At 42.9% G+C, this 16,812-nt stretch overlaps 2 protein-coding genes across 2 annotated transcripts in view; both read right to left on the bottom strand.

The window, feature by feature from the left end:
* The window catches only part of DLGAP3 (DLG associated protein 3), a 35,962-nt gene extending 32,227 nt beyond the window's left edge, over nt 1-3,735 (bottom strand). Inside the window, exon 1 of the mRNA XM_026863208.1 lies at nt 3,694-3,735. Coding sequence (XP_026719009.1) covers nt 3,694-3,735 — 42 coding nt within the window. The remainder of the gene's footprint in view (nt 1-3,693) is intronic.
* SFPQ (splicing factor proline and glutamine rich) lies at nt 2,982-16,762 on the bottom strand. Its single transcript, XM_026863207.1, has 11 exons — nt 16,697-16,762; nt 16,384-16,572; nt 15,988-16,289; nt 15,780-15,875; nt 14,297-14,493; nt 13,932-14,016; nt 13,549-13,666; nt 13,282-13,330; nt 13,081-13,202; nt 4,067-4,111; nt 2,982-3,767 (listed from the first exon to the last, which is right to left on the bottom strand). The coding sequence occupies exons 1-10, from the start codon at nt 16,760-16,762 to the stop codon at nt 4,091-4,093; spliced, it is 1,245 nt and encodes a 414-aa protein (XP_026719008.1). The 3' UTR covers nt 2,982-3,767; nt 4,067-4,090.
* Nucleotides 16,763-16,812: the final 50 nt, after the last annotated feature.

Below are 16,812 nucleotides of genomic sequence, written 5' to 3'. Positions count from 1 at the left end.
GGGGTGCTGCTGGGGCAGCGGGTGCTTGAACCTGCAGTTTCACACACACCCCCCACCCCGCGGCTGTGACCCCCCCCCGCAAGCTAGCACCATCCTCCCAACTGGGTGAAAAAAAAAAAAACCTATAGAACCCCCACAAAAGCCCCCAGTTGTGGTTTTGTGGGTGCCATGGAGGGGCTGAGCTCCATGTGAGCACCCCGGGAGCGCTGCTGCCTTGGGGAGGGCCGCGGTGCCCCCCCTGCCCGCAGCGGGGTCAAGAGCTGGAAACGCGGGGCTGCTCTCCTGGCGGGGGGGCGCAGGAGTGTCACCGCCTGCCCCCCGCGCAGCCCTGGGCTGGCAAGAGCAGCAGCGTTAGTGCAGTGCGAGGAGAAATGGTTTGTTAACACCACTAAATCACGAAGGAGCAGGAACGGTTTCTCGGGCGGCGGGAAGCGTGACCGGGGGGGCACGGCCAGCCAGGCCCGGCTTTACGGCTGGACTATTTTTACTCCTGGCAGCCGAGGAGCCACTCACGCCGATTTGGAGCTTCTCCCTGCCCCGGCGCAGGCCCAGGAACCATAAACAGCAACAGGCCAGGGCAGGCTCCAGCCCTTCTCGTCTGGGGAAGGCCCTTGGGGGGAAAAAGGAGCATAAAAAGGATCAAATGGGTCACAAACTTGAGAGGCCAGGGCCCCCCCACCCGCAGAAATCATCCTCCTTCAGCTTTAAAACTCAGCAAGCGCTGCCCCCACCGCGCCCCTGCCAGGCCTCATTTTTGTGTAAATATTGCAAAACCCTTTGTTTGCCTTCCCCAGGCAGCCAGGGCCCAGTCCAGCGCTGCGCCCTCCCCAGCACCCCCAGTCCCCATCCTGCCCCAGGGGGTCCCAGTGCCCAAACCAGCCCCAAGCCCGGCCCAGCAAAGCCCCCCCTGGCGCCCAGCTGGGACAGGACTTGGGCACAACACACACGGTGCCTGGGGCCTGCCCTCCATCTCCGATTGTTTTTAATTAGAGCTACTTAATGAAATATTTAATAGAAGCAGGTGCCCAACTTCACCAGCCAGAGGACAGAAACACCCCAGCGTGGTGCTCAGCTGTCAAGAGGAAAACCTGTGCCAGTCACTGAGCAGAAATTGGGGCTTTTTGCCATTTTCCCGACCACAGCCCTTCCAGGAAAGCAGCAAAACGGGGTTTGCTTAGAGAGAGTTGTGGGAGGTGAAGTTCAGCACCTTGAACGGTGGAGTCACATCGGGGCTGGAACACTTTCACAGGGAAAGCAGCCGATGCTGCTAGTGGAAATTAGGACAAGTTACTGGAAAATAACAGAATCTGATGGGAAAAAAAAGCTGCCTAAGCCTGCAGCAGCTGTGCAGACAAAGACAGCAAAACCCGGCCCCTTGCCGAGCAGCTATTGAGGAACCACAAAACCTCTCCTGGCTGAAGCCTCTTCAGAATCCAGACAATCCCCCCAAAAAGCAGCAAAATCAAAGAGCAAAACGCCCGATTGTCCCGTAGCCCAGCACTGGATTGCAGGGAAGTGAGAGGCAGCGGGTAGAAGCTTTGACTGCGGCACCAACCTTCTCCACCCTAAACCTGCTCAGCCCCTGCAGAGCCCCCCCGCACCCCTCCCTCCACATCTTCTCTCCGCTAGAAAATCAGGGAGGCGACAGCAGAAACGCAGCTACAGCAGCCAGGAGCACCCTTACTCCAGTTCCTTAACGGAACTTCCCCAGAGGGCAGGAAACAAAACATTTCAACCAAAGCCAAACGTATTCCCAGCTGGGATTTAAGCACAGGCCAGCCCTGTTCCAGCCAGGCACTAATCCTGCACCACGGGTCACCCAGATGTGTCTCAGGTATTTTGTAGGACTTTGTCACGTTAAAATCTCATTTATTTCAATCTTTCTAGCCCATCAAGGCAGTTCCATGCCGTTTGTGGCTCTTCAGAGCATTGTAGGGGAAAAACCTTATTACCACGCAGCTGGATGAGCAGAGCCTACCGCTGGCACATTTTAACACATTAAACTGCTTGGTATTTAAACAGAGGATTATATATTTAATAAATGAACTATGTATGCAGTGCAGCTGTCCAGACTCAAGCGATGTGAACTGTGGCACTTTGTGCTGCAAGAGGTTAAGACTAGCACTCGCCTGGCTCGCCGAGAGCCCTAACTCTGACATCTCAGGCTGTTACTCCAGCCATCACCGTGAAAACTGCTAAAAAAAAAAAACCAAACAACCAAACAGCCAGGCACGTGTAAACATTCAAGAATTCACTGATCTAAAAATAGAGCAGTAGCAGGACTCGAGATGGGGGAAGGAATGGGTGAAACCTCCAGACTTAAACTACCTGAGGTGCAAACGTAACTTAGGAAAACCAATTCAGCTGGTCATTCAGCAAAAGCACCTCTGGCTGCAGAGGCCAGGCACAGCCGGCCTGAAAACCAGGGCACCCGAACTGTGAGGAAGCCCACGGCACAACCCCAGCGGGGCGAGATCCTGTACTACGTGGTTGTTGGGGTTTTGTTGGTTCCAAGTGGTTAACGTTCACATGCTCATCACAGCACAGAGCAGATCCCTCCCGCTCAGGACCTGGGCCCACCCCACTCCCACACTCCAGGCTCCTTCTGCACCCCCTTCCACAGCCTCACTACTGGCAGGTTCTCAAATCCATCCCTACGTTACACTGAACGGATTGCTTACTCACTGAATGCGCTCTGGAATAAAACAGAAGTCATTGTAAAAAAAAAACTAAGTATTTTATTTTTAAAAACCGTATGTTCCTGGCTCCTCTTCACTGCATTCAGACTTCACCTTCTTCTGCAAGTGCAAAGCACACAGTTAGCAAGAACATTAAGAACGCCAGCACAAATCACACGTGACGACAGGGAAAGGGAACCAGCACGCCACAAGAGGCCACGCACCCAGCAAAGGTTCTCTAGAATCAGAAATTCCCAGGTCAGACTTGAGATTAAATCAATAACATTCACTTTCACCTATTTCATACGTTTCAAAGACAGGAAAGGGCTTTGTGTTTTACTACCCCAGAAACGAGCAGCGGTGACAAGTCACACGTGACTCAGTTCACCCACTGAACTCGCTGGCTTCACGTCTTACAGCTCCCGTCGTGGCACATCTAAGCTGCTACTTACCCATCCCTCCCCAGTTAAGGTACTTTGCATGTTGCTCCTCACATAAGATTTTAGATAGTTCCAAGTTCCCCCTTGTAGTTTTAGTGGTAGAGGGAAAACGTCATTAATCCCAGCTCTGCAAGTTAGTTCATTTCCCTAAACCACGATCTGCTCATGCTCTCGTATGTGCCAATTTATATTCCAGGTTATTTCGGAAGTTCAATGTTCATTAAACTGTTTCAGAAAAGTAGCTTTTAAACAACTTGTAGCTGGATTAACATTTGAGAAGCAGCTGCTCTGTTGTTCCTTTTTCCTGCTGACCATCACCCACCCCAATCACGGAAGCCTGAATGTAGAACTGGTTATTTCTTGTTTGACCACCTATGGCATTCAGAGGACAGAGTTTATTTGATGCTGCAGGGCTGAAAAGCCTCAAACAATGGTTATATCTTGGCTCTACAAAAGGAAGATTCAGGAGTTTTATATAAAATTGAGATTACAAATTTCAGGCAGGAACTACACAATACATCACAGGGTGACGGGCTACTGAGCTCTTCAGCAGCATAAGGACATGATCTACTTACTTGTTCCTTGTTATCTTGGGCCCTCCACATACCACTGGGCATCGTGCTGGATGTGCTCATGCTCTGCTCCTGAACTGCAGAAATATTCAGAAGTTATACCCACAGTGATTTTGAAATCTCCTGTACAAACCCACATCTAGAAAAGTTATTTTTAACCACTGCTGTCAAGGTTATTGAGCCCAGATGGAGCCTGGGTGCTTAACCCCACAGCCTGACGGTGGGTACCGAGTTCTACCCTACCTGTTTCACGTGCTCACTCGTACCCATTTCCCCACGCTCAGCAATTCAAAGCTACTCGGAGACTGAACATCAAATTCCAGAAGCCTTTATTATTTCACACCCCGCCCAAAACAAGACTGGAAGGTATGCTTACTTCCCATGGATGAGCACTCCGGTTTCACTCAGCTTTCATCTTCACCTAAAGGATAACAACTGAAGTTATTATAGTTATACACAGAAAATTCTGACCATTTCAAAACTAACTTAAAAATAAGGTTTTAAGATACATGGACTGATTAGTTATGAGGGGGAAATTTACAAATTATTCCGAAATATTAAGTGGAAGAATAAGGGGCAGAAATAGGCTAGCCTAAACACTTGTAAAGAGATGAAGGAATATGCAGGTAGTTGACTGAAGAACTGCACCTCGTCTGAGCACAAACCGTAAATCACCAGTCTGAGTACAATGAACTTTGATTGCAGCCAGAGGTATACTATCCCTTATGTGAAGGCATTAACAATTTTGTCAAGCTACTTCAACTATTTTACCCTGGTTTGTCTGCTGTAGCAATGCCCTTTCTTCCCCCTGGTGAAGGAGTGCAATGGCCCTGGACTCCTACAAGTGCTTCAAAAGCCAAAGGAAGACACTAGAGGTTAAGCACTGTCAGCCTACTGCTTTTATTCTCAGCAACAGGTTCTTCCCTTCTGAAGACCCACCCTTTTGCTGTAGCTAAGTTGAGGGCAAACTGCACTGGTCAGCAGCTAGGGATGTAGTACAAGGTTCTGTGCACACCTCTGGTTGGGAGGCAAATCACACCATGGTCAGCGTGATCTGACCAGGCAGGGCGAAGTTCAAGTTTAGTCTCAAACCCACCACCTGGGTTTTATCATGGCCCTCATAGCAGAAGTCTAGTATGCACGTTTTGTTTTCTAGGTCATAGCAACAAACACCATGCATAAGGGATACTATATCTTTGTGCATCCTTTTAACACTCCAGATTCACTTCTAGCCACGCTCCTCCCAACCCTCCCCAGTTAGCTCTTCAGTACTGGTGTTCAGAAGCAACATTTATAGAGATGGGGTATTCACAGACCACTGCGGGATTGCACAGCCAAGTCCTAACATGTCAATCATTATCTAGCAGCAATGACAGAGGTGGGAGAAGGCCAATCCTCCCTTTTTGCCTTTTCCAGTAAGCAGCTATTTAAGAGCCCCACTAGCTGGTATGGAGAGGGAAAAAAAATCTGAAGCTAATTAGCCGATTCCAAACTTGCTAGTAGTAGTGGAAGAAGCCAAGTAATTACCCAGAACAGCATACTTTTTATGCATCCTTTCCAGCATGCTTAGCCTCGTTTAACACAATGGAACAAAGAACACTGGCCTTCCTGATCATGTCACTGCAGCTGGCAATGATTAACAGAGACATGCAACCCCATTACTGCTCGAGTCCTAAAACTACTCACAGGCCTCAGTGTTTAGCTATGGGGAAAACTGCAAGCAAATCAACACTTTGTATGCTTAATGTTACAGTAAATCCCCCATACACGCTATGCTGTGCTCTCTCCTGACAGCACCAGTATCTGGATCTGAGGGCCTAGCAGGTACGCATATGTATTCTGACACCACACTTCTGAGCTTCAGATAAGCTTTTGAGAAAAAGTGTATTTCACACACAGATAAAACCAAGATGAAACACAATGCAAGCACTTTAATGTCATTACTTGTACCCACTTGTTACAGACTGACTTAGAGCAGACATGACTATTTGCTTTTAAGTTAGCTACCACACCAAGTTTCATTACTGCAGACAGTCAGAGCTGGTATGAGACCCATGGTTCAGTCACAAATTGCTTGCTCCAAGAGTGTCAAAAACCTGCTAGTTCAAGTACATAGGACGAGGCAGATGAGCCAATAACCCCTCCATGACATTCCTGCAGGTCAAGTATCCAGAGCACACTGGAAAAACTAGTCAGATCTGAGCACTGGTTTAAATAATTCAGTTTTGCTACGTGACAGTACGCATACTGCCAGCAGTTTTGCTACTGAATTCTAATCACAGGTAAGAGTAAGCCATCACGAAAAGCCAAACTGACTTTGTGACAAGTGGTGTCACCGCTTGACTAGCTAGAGTTCGGCTACACTCGCTGAGGTGTAACCAAAGACCTGTTGTCATGATCTGAAGGTGCAGCAGCTGCTACTTCAAGCTTTCAATGGAACGTGAAAAAGATAGCTACAGCAGAGGGCAAGGCTGACCAGCAGATCCCCTGTTCACCAGCAAGAGTCTTGCCTGGAAGATAACACAGAAGGGTCCAAATATGTGACAATAATACCAGAAACAAGTATGCAAAGCAGAACTTTGCAGAACAAGCAGGAAAACACATTACAACACCTCTGAAATAAACTGAACATCAGACAAGAGCTAGATCATGTGCTGAAACAAGGGACCTCGTAATTCAGGTTCAAGAGCTAATGCAAAAGAGCTGGAGATCAGCATGTCTGGATGTCTGGAAATGTAAGCATGTTAATCCTGAAACACTACGTTCGGTATTTCTAGTAATGAAGAGTTCAGAATTACATCCCCAAGACTGATGAAAAATGAACTTGAGCATTACACTACCAAGATGACTCTACAAGGCAGAAATACAGAATCTCATCACTGTCAATTAAAGGCAGAGGAATGTTTTATGCTTGTCAACCAAAGATTAAAATAAAGACAACTGAAACGTCCAATAAGCTCTATGAAACTACTCACGGGGATATTAATTCGAGCACTCATTTTACATCTTCAAAACCACTCCACATCAGTCTCAAAGCTGACTGTATTAGCAAGCTTTAAGTGACTATCACGTAGTGCACACAAGGCTAGAGCAGTGATTGCTAACGCATTGCCTTACCGAGCCAAGACTCTACAGAGGGATGCGCTGCAGATGGGCCGTTTTGTCACTACAGGAAGGTTAAACAGTCCTTTTCTAGGCACTGACAGCACCTAGTTGACTGGTTGAGTGTAAGATCACATTCCCTCTTCCCCACAGAGCTCATCTGAGAGTATCTTCGTTACATCAGAACTAAGAAAAATCCACACAAGCCGAGTCATATATACAAAGGAATCGGGTCTGAAAATACTCATCTAAGAATCACAGTAAGTTGCTTATTGACCCTGAACAAGACAAAGCTTAAAACCGAAAACCACGCAAGCTTTGATGCAAGCTTAACATACAGGTATGAAGAGTGCTGCACTGTAATTCCACAGTCAGAAGTGTGATGTCAGAATACCCACAGTATAAGATTACATAGAAAGTCACCAAGTTATATTATATTGCTTGTTACCTACCTGTACGCAGTCGGCAATGAGAATCTTGGAGCAAGCAGGAATACTACATCCGGGTCCTAATGTCCATTGCCATTTGTGGTACTACGTTCCTCACAGTTATGAACTGCAGAAATGCTGGCTAAGTGCAGTTATGTAGCAGGCCACTAGTTTTAAAGTGTAAATTGCAGTCTCAAACTCCAGCAAAAACTTGCTGCCACAGTAAATGGTTGCCAAGGAGAAGCCAAGAATTTTTCTACCACAAAAATACCACAAAATCTCAAAAGCAGTTTCAGTTTCTCATCAGCTGTATAAATGATTAGTGTAATGTGTCTACACCAGAAGATTATTCTGTATTCATTTCTGAGAAAGCGTGAAGATATATATAACGATACCAGCTTCTACATGCTGCAGTTTTTAGAGATCCAAGTGTCAAAATGGGCTCAATTTTGATAAAGCAAGCTAAATTGCAACAGCCAATGTCCTCCAAGTCCAGTACAAAAATGTGTTATGTGATGCAGACCATCCAAAAACAGGTCTGACCAATGAAGCACTTTTCTAAATGTTTTTAAAGATTCAATTATGTAAATCTGATTTTATGAAAAAAGTCCAAAACCTCATAGGAACAGATCAAAGGAACGTAACTTTCTCACCTCCCACATTTAGCAACTTTATCAGATTTTAAAGTTGACATGTTTGCAAGCTTTTAAGACACCACCTTTAAAAGGTCTTGAAAAGAAGTTGGCTAGTTAATTGTATGCCTGTTTGATACATGCAACTCAAAGCAGAACTTGTTTTAGAAATTCTGCTTATGCAGCTACGACAAAGCTAGATTTAACCAAACTTTCAGATGTTTTGAAAACTGCCAAATCTTTCAATATATTTACTATTCATGGTTTTGCAACTCAGCTATTTTTGATACCTAGCAACAGTAGCTTACGTACAAAACAGGGGTACCAAAAGACAACCTCTGTAAGGTACAAGGACATCAGCATCCTTCACTCTTCCAAGTTACAGAACTACAAAAGAACATACTTTAGGATATGCACCAGCATCTCTTTAATAAAGAATGACATGTAATCTGAAAAATAAACTGAAAAAAATTAATTTAATGTTTACGTTCAGAATTCCCCATCTCGGACACCTTCACCTTTTGCGGGTGTCCCACGAACACCCTCCAGAAAACATATGCATCATTTAATACTACTTCAATAAAGCAAATTGCATCGGTACTGCTGATTTTTAAACTAAGTATCCAATACAAGTACTCCCCAAATACTTGGTCCTCAGTTTAGGAACTGCCAATTCGGAATTTCCTGAATAGCAATTCGTTGTTGTAGCATGATATCAACCCCCAAACTTTTCTGGGAAAATAAGCAGCATTCACCAAACAAGCTGAGTCACTATTTAGTGCGCTTAATATTCCAAGTCAGTGTTACCTGGTATCAGCATTTCACAACATGCTATTTTTCATTTAAGGAGTAACAAGCACTTACAGTGAGTACTTCAAGAGGGACCATCTGCACTCTAAAATACTGCAATCTGACACTAAGCTTTTAACCGCAGAGAAAAAAATTTAGCATAGAATTTAGAATTAGCCAATGCTTAGCACAAGGAATGGAAAGATCTTTGGAAGATTAAAGCTACTCACAGAATGCTTGGTAGTTGGGGAATCGTGTGAAGGTACAGCCAAAATAAGTTTACCTACTTTGTGCCAAGCAGGTTGATGTATCCTGCGTTAACACCAAGGTATTTTACACTGGGAAGTCACGTTCCCAGCTTATCTGGTAGAGTGTAAAATAATAAGCAAAGCAACTACCTTATCAAGGAGTCCAGAATGCTTTGAACTTCTTCTGGGGCTTAATAAAGTGAACAGCGAGCTAACGAATTCATCAAATCTTCTACAAAAGAACCTTAAAGGGAGTTTATTTGTACTGTGTAGTATTAACTATTAAACTCCAGATTCAGATACTACTTTTGATGCATTATCTCCAAACATCAATAATAAAAGAGCGATAACCAACATGCAAGCAAGCTAATTTCTGTATTTTACATACAGGTTTTTAGGATTTGCCCACCAGCTACATGATTTAAGAATAGTTCCTGCAGTCCCCATAATACAAATGATTGTATACTGAACTATGCAAATTAGTCCACTCAATTAGCATGAGGACATAAGTTAACCTTAATCACTCAAGTAACACTTCTGGTCTTTTTGCCAAGCAATTTCAGGTAAGTATACAATACGGAGCAAGGCCAGATCCTGTAATCTCAGACAGCTTAAGTGCATATAAATATCACATTAACAATCCTTTAGTTAGGAAGTCAGCCAATACAAGTCATTCTATGAATTTATTTCAAAATAACCATTGCTAGTCTTCTGCTTAAAGTCTTTAAAAGATTCCAAGCAGTAACTGCCAAGGTGGTTAAGCGCTACCATCCCACCACCCATTATCCGTAGCTAAAATAGGAAATTCGTTACATACTGCACTGCTTGCAGTGTAGCTTTAATTATCTTACAGCACTTGCAAGATTTCCATTTGCTTCCTTATTGCAGCACAATTAATGCTCAAAAAATCAGCACCTACTAGAAAAGTTAGGCTACTATTTGACCCAATCTTAAGCTAGAGGCATTATGGGAAGAGATCTGGCTCTTCACTAAGTTCCACACCCTGGTCTAGTTTGACCTCTAACTCAAGACTCCAGGTTTACTGCTGAAGGTGTGGTATTTAGCCTCGTATGTTTAACCACGAATGGCAAGAAGAGTTACTACATTTAGTTTTCTATTTATTTGAAGCACAGTAAAAAAAAGTTGGTACACTTTGGGAATTCAGTGGCACAAGGTACACTGCCATCAAGTTAGGGACGTTATACATCAAAAAAACAGCTAAATTTGTTTTGAAACACTGCATTACATAATTAAATTGTACTCGCCCAAACAGACCACTTACAAATATTAGGTCAGTAAGTTTCTAACATCCATAAAAACGTAGCTTTCTTACTAAAATGCAAGAATTAAAAAGTTGGTGTCTAAACAAGACAGACAAAAACAAACTGGAATGAAACTACAGGTCACATCTAAAATCGGGGCTTTTTGTTTGGGCCTTCGTATTCTTCTCTCCCTCTACCATATCCTGTTGGTGTTCCAGGCCCCATTCCTCTAGGACCCTGGCCACCCACAGGCCCCGCACCTCCCTGCCCAAAGCGTTCAGGACGCTATTGGAACAGAATTAACAGTTCATTATATGTAGTTGATGTCCATGTGTGTTAAGTATATATTTTTAGAAGGTTCCGTAGTCAAGGTTCGTCGATACAATCACCATTGAGCCGATCCACAGGTACCGGGAACATAGAAAGGAAAAAAGGGTAATTTAAAAATTAGTTTATTGTAATACATGCCTTGAGGTATGTTCCCACTTGATGCATTCTCATACATCTGTTACAAAGAACAGATCCTCCCTGCAGTGCTAGAAATGTAAGCATTAGTGCAGATGTGAATTAACAACTTTTCCAAATGAGCTCTAGCAATTTTCAACCAAGTTAATGCAAATAGCTTGCAAACTTCTCACCTTTAGTGCAGTAAAAGCTTAGATTACATCACTGTCATTTCCAAATAAGCCTAGCCAGAGAACGAATCTTCAGTTCACTGAAGTATGAGCTGACATTCATAAAATGTCATTGTAAACAGAATGCCTACTCACCAGTTAATGGCATGTGCTGCAATAGAGACCATGGGCTTTTCAAGATGGGGTTAAGACTACGGTCTGCTGACTAAACTGCAGAGGCCTTAGGCAGTAACCAAAACTGATTGTGAGCACTACTGGATTGCAAGAAGAAAAAAATTGTGAAAAAAGCTAATGACCAGTGATTTACCTAACCAACGCAATTGCTCGATCAAAAGACTTGCATTTGTTAAAATCCCACGTACTCCGGAACTGCTGCTGCATAATATGCAAAACGTGTTCAAAGAACTACAATTTATTCAGTGTTTCCAGTTAGAACTATGCACAAAGGGCTGTGTGCATCCCGTCAGTATCACCCTTCCCACCCCACCTTCATCACAAGCTCTTGGAAAATTCACAACTTCACAGCATTGAAAGGTTTCACACCAAGATGTAAAAGCTAAATTACCCTGCAATAAAGCAGAGACTTCAGGTATTTTTTACTAGTACCTCTAGTTGCATGTACTTCGTTCAGTTACTGTATCAGGTGTGACCAGCGTTCAATCTACAGAACTGACAAATTATAAAGTCAAAGACAGCTTTAAACTTTCATTTCCAGCATGTTTTCCACTACCAAGTAACAGAACAATGGTAGGTTGGTTGTTACAAAAAGTGTCTGCAACTGAAAATTCACACTTCAAGTTCTTGACTTCTGAAAGTCAGTTTCAATCCTTCCAAGAAAGGAATTTCACAAAGATTACCTAGGTTCTTTCTGCCTAACTCGTGGCAGCTTAAGCTTATCTCCAATTCTGTTTAAAAGATAACAGCCCAGTAACTGTGACAGTACTGTGTGGCAGAGATCCCCATCCTAAGAAACTCAAGGCAGTTAAACCATCATACTGTCACACCTTTTGACCATATCACGTTTTCAAGTATTACACAAGTTCAGCATGCACCTGTAACCATGGTTTTCAGGAGAAAAATGTACACAGCATTCACCACAGACTGCCTAACTGTTCACGGGAAACTTAGGAACTGCTTAATTGTCTTATCAGTAGATTATATGGATACGTTAAGGCCAACGGCACTGTCTACTGAATCGATGATGCTCTGCAAAGTTATCATTCCAAAGATATGGTTCCCAAAAAAACCCATAAGATACCTGACAAAGCTACTATGGTAGCTCGCCACGTTAAGCCAGAGGCCTAAACCCACCCAAAAATCATTTAGTTCAGCTTGTGCTACAGAGTGTACACCCTTTCAGGAGGGTGAAAGCACACTAATATCGCCACCTAAGTCAACATAAGATTTCCATCCTAGCCATTAAGCATTTCTTTAATCTACATCCATATGCTTCAGTGTGATAACACCAAGCAGGCTCAAAGCCCGTTCACACATATAGTGTGCCAAAAATAGTAGTTTGGAAACATACCTCAGAACATGAGATATGCCATAGCTTTAACAAACTCTACCTACATAGTCATGCCCAACACAGGAAAACAAGAACGGGCTATCATTCCTTTGTGAGACAGGAACCACAAAATGGCTACAGTCAAGGATCGCTGGAACCTAAGCTAAAAACCAGCACTTCTGCTCTTGTATAGCAAACATCAGCATACAGAATAAGTGATGTGCTGTTTACCATTGATTACTTAAATTAATCTGCTGCTTAAATAGACGTGAGCGCAGATTTTTGAATTAACAGCATACCCATACCAACATGCATCAATCCTAACTAGGCTTGGAAGGGCGAAAAGAAACGCAAATGTTACACATTGGAAAGGAGAACAAAAATCTCTCTTGTCCATCAACACAGAATGTCAAATTACTGAAAAGCTACTGCATTGTGTATTTTAATTATGAAATTTGTGATCCTCTACGGTTTATAAAAAATCCTTCCAAGCCTAATAGTGACGCAGAATTTCCAAAGTCCAATAAAGTCAGAGTTAATTGCAAATATGCTTAACAGCACATTTGAGGTCACTTACAACAATTTCCAACTGTGTAAGCTACCATAACGGTTAAGAACTAATCTAGTACTACATACTGCCACGCTACTCTTCACATTAAATACCTGACAAGAGAAGTCAGCAGTTAACAGTGAAATTCACACAACCATCCGAACACTGGTAGAGAACTCAACTCCCATCCACAACATTTCCCTTGTGCTAAACTAAAGCCACCACAGGATACATTACCATGTCACTTCCCATCATAGAACCACTCATGGCTGCTTGGCCAACTCCTGGATTAGCTTCATAACCTATGCCGCCACCACCTCCGAGAGGTGGAAATTTCTGGGCTGCAGAAGCATAGGGATCTAAGAAAGAGAAGTATATAATCATATTCTGGCAATTTTTAAGTTAACCACATGAAGTAATTAATTAAAAATTCTTTACCTCCCATGTTCATTGTGGTGGCACCACCCATTCTCATGTCTCTCTCCCTCTGCATAGAAGAAACAACTTTTAGCAGGGATAACCAACTACTGAAATCCACACCTTTCAGGAGATAAAAGCACACGTACAGCCAACTACTACCATTTCACCTACACAAAGACATCACATTATCTAACCTAAAGGAAGCAAAACACATCAATCTTGAAAATACATCCAAAAAATTTCTGGACATGGTAATGTATCCAAAAAACATCATATTTCACTTACTGGATCCATGTAACCCATTCTACTATAATTCTCTTCCCTCTGTCTTCTCATTTGTTCTTCCATCTCCCGTTGACGTATCATCATTTCCTCTTCCCGCCTGCGACGCTCCTCCTCCTGCCTGATCATCCCAAAGCAAACTGTTAAACCCCGGGAGTGTAACATGCTCAACACTTATCAACATCACTTGCACACGCAATTTTAAAAGCAAAAGATACTCTGTGATGCTCAAATATTCTGAGGAAAAACTTACACTGCAGTTCAATTTCTCATACACAAACTGAAGCAGCAATGGTGTTTCTTGAAAAATAAAAGCTTTCATACGTAAGTCATTTAAAAAAACCTAAATGTAACACTGATAAAAATCCCATGAAAGCCAAACCAACCTCAGCTGAATTTCCTTGCGTTTCTGCATTTCCTGATTATGGAGTTCTTCCATACGTCTCAATTCTTCCTGACGCCTCATAAGGTCTGCAGAAATTAAGCTTGTCAGCGGCCGTTTCACAAACTCGTATCAGATTTAAACTCAGATTTGAATTAATCACCCTCATCTGCAGTATGGCAGACAGTGACCTTCTGAGTGTCACTATTCTTAACAACATTGCATTTAAATAAAAAAGCTACCAGTTGCTCTTTTTCAAGCCTGAAGTTCTCAAGGTAGCAGTAGGAAGCATGAATTTATTTGTTAAAACAGCCATGCATTTAACTAGCATTTAAAGCAAAAAATGACACAGAATTCAGAGCCAATTACCTTGACGCAAGAGGTTTGCCTGATGCTCATGATAAGCATCTTCCATTTCGCTTTCAAGTTTGTCCTTGGCATCTTTCATGTTTTTTGCCACTTGCTCTCTCTGCTGTTTTTCCATTTCATCTAAAGATTTCCACCTTTGGGAATATTCAAATTCAAAACTGCCAGGCTGAGCAAAACGGGGAGGAGTCTCTCTTTCCCTGCAGAAAGGAAGATGCTCTGACTGGGTAAACCTGGAAACTGAAGGCCAATACAAGACCACAAGCAGAATAGTAGAATTATCAGGGAACATCAAAGGAGCCCTGAAAATACTACCTCACAACTTGCTGTAAAAGAATGCTGGTAACAGTACAGCATTCTACATGCTTAAATAGCAACATGTAATATTAAAAAAAAATTCTACAACTACCATAACAAATATGAGGACTCCTGCACTTCACATCCAAGCAAGTCTTCCCACTTACAGTTCTATATCAAGTTTATCTTGTTCTTAACTTCTTCTTTACTCCACTGCTGGCAACTGCCAGGCGCAAAATCCTCAAACAAGACAGGACTTTGCCCGAGTAGGTATAGCTGCTCAAAACAACTGCATATGGAGAGAGGGATTTTTTTCGGTGCCAACTTACCCAAAGCACTACTTGTCAAAGGCGAGTAATAATCTTTAATTAGTTTTCAAAATGCCTAAAGGCCAACAGCTTACGCTGTCATATCAAGGAACTGGAAACTAAAATTCAGTAATTAATGGAATAAAACTAGAAAAGTTCAAAAGCTTTCCATACATTAGCAATATAAAATATGTTAACGTTTTAGGAACACTATACTAATCTACACCATCTTTAAAAGACACTTTATAGTTTTTGATCAAAGTCAGTCATTTTGAATACTTTCTCATACAAACAAGACTGACTGGATATCCACTCCTGCACTCCCTTTTGCGATTTGGAAAAATACAACATTTCTGTAACAAATGGGCTAGAAGACTCCTATAGACTCTTATCTACGCTTTTATGCCTTGTGGTCAGCTTCATAAGGCAAATCCATAGGCAAGTAGCTTTTATTAGTCATGGAGTGAGTTAAAATTTTACGTAATTTCTCGGTTCATACCACAAACGTGTTCATAAATTCCTTATGGCATCATCAACACGAGATATGCTTCAAGAGAAACGACAGCTCTCAACACAACAAAGTCCAATTTTCAAATTTTTTCTCATATACCAAAAAACATGTTACTGGGCTGCTATTTGGTCTTTACTGTTTCTTTGTGATACAATGTAGAAACTCGCTTGTGTGATGCTGGGTGAATATACAGAACAAATCAGTACGTTACATTATCTAAAAAGAAACTACCACCAAAAAAAACAAGAACTGAAAGTACCACTCAAAATTCAAAGCCTGTTTCTGTAAACTTACTCACACCACCTTCCTAGTCAGGTACAATACTATGTACATCATTTATATATTCTTTATACCAAAAGAGAGTGCCTACTTTTGATACATTGGATTCTTCTGAGCAAGCTTTTCTGGAAGACCATCTTCATCATCCAGTTGTTCCAATGGTTCCACAATAACTGGCCTAGGAGTGCTGAATAAAAAAATACTCGTTTTACTTTCCCATAATTAGCATTCTGAAAAAAGTACAAGCTGACAATTTTATTCAGCTTCAAACTAAAAATCCTAAACTGCAAAATACTTACGTTGTCAACAAAAACACTCCTTCGGTACACCGTTCAAATGCTTTTCTTGCAGCTGGCTTTGATGCAAACTCAACAATGCCTTTTCCTGTTGATCTACCTCGATCATCTACAATCACAACAGCTCTTTCCACTGGACCAAACTGGGAAAAAGCTTCCTCCAGTAACTCGTTGGACACATAAGGTGAAAGATTACGCACTGAAAGAGCAGCAGCATGTGTGGCAAACCGAACACGAAGCTGTCGACCCCTCATGGGGGTATCATCCAGTTCTGCCTTCGCAATTTCTGCAAGGGCTCTAGATTCCTGAAGAAAGTTTAAGATCCAGTTTTAGGAAATCATGCCGTGTATGACTATTCCGCGAGAATTAAACTAATGAACGTACAGTACAAAAGCCTACCAATTTAATGAATCCAAAGCCTTTCCCCTTGTTGATAAAAACCTCTCCCGGCTCCCCATATTTGGCGAACAGTCTTTTAAAGTCTTCGTCTGTTATATCAGCAGGCAAATTCCCGACAAACAAGCGGCAACGCTGAGTATAGGTCTTCTCCCCAGGCCGCCTCAGAAGAGAGAGGTTTGCTTTAAATCCCTACAAAGAAGCAGACCAGTTCGAGCCATCACTGCGTGCAGCCCCGGTGCCTGCACCGCCACGCTGCGGCCTCCTCCCGCCAGGAAGCCCAGCGCGCTCCGGCCCGCCGCGAGCGAATACAAACCCACGCTGCCACAGACCCCTCAGGCTGCACTCTGGAGCTGCCTAGGCACCTAGGGAACACGCACATTATGTTTAGGCGTCCCCGCGGGCCGGCTCCGCTCGCCACCGCCCCCCCCC

This window comes from Athene cunicularia, assembly GCF_003259725.1.
Source record: "Athene cunicularia isolate RWA chromosome 23 unlocalized genomic scaffold, athCun1 chr23_part1, whole genome shotgun sequence".
Classification (NCBI taxonomy): domain Eukaryota; kingdom Metazoa; phylum Chordata; class Aves; order Strigiformes; family Strigidae; genus Athene; species Athene cunicularia.
Note: the sequence above shows the minus strand (reverse complement) of the source record. Positions and strands in the feature narration are given on the sequence as shown.

What these genes read in the sequence shown, in the direction of transcription:
- SFPQ (XM_026863207.1), bottom strand. Translation starts at nt 16,762, where the DNA reads ATGTGCGTGTTCCCTAGGTGCCTAGGCAGCTCCAGAGTGCAGCCTGAG. An exon ending in GGCAAACCTCTTGCGTCAAG is followed by an intron (nt 14,017 to 14,296) that starts GTAATTGGCTCT and finishes TAATTTCTGCAG; the next exon opens with ACCTTATGAGGCGTCAGGAA. An exon ending in GAATGGGTTACATGGATCCA is followed by an intron (nt 13,331 to 13,548) that starts GTAAGTGAAATA and finishes TCTTCTATGCAG; the next exon opens with AGGGAGAGAGACATGAGAAT.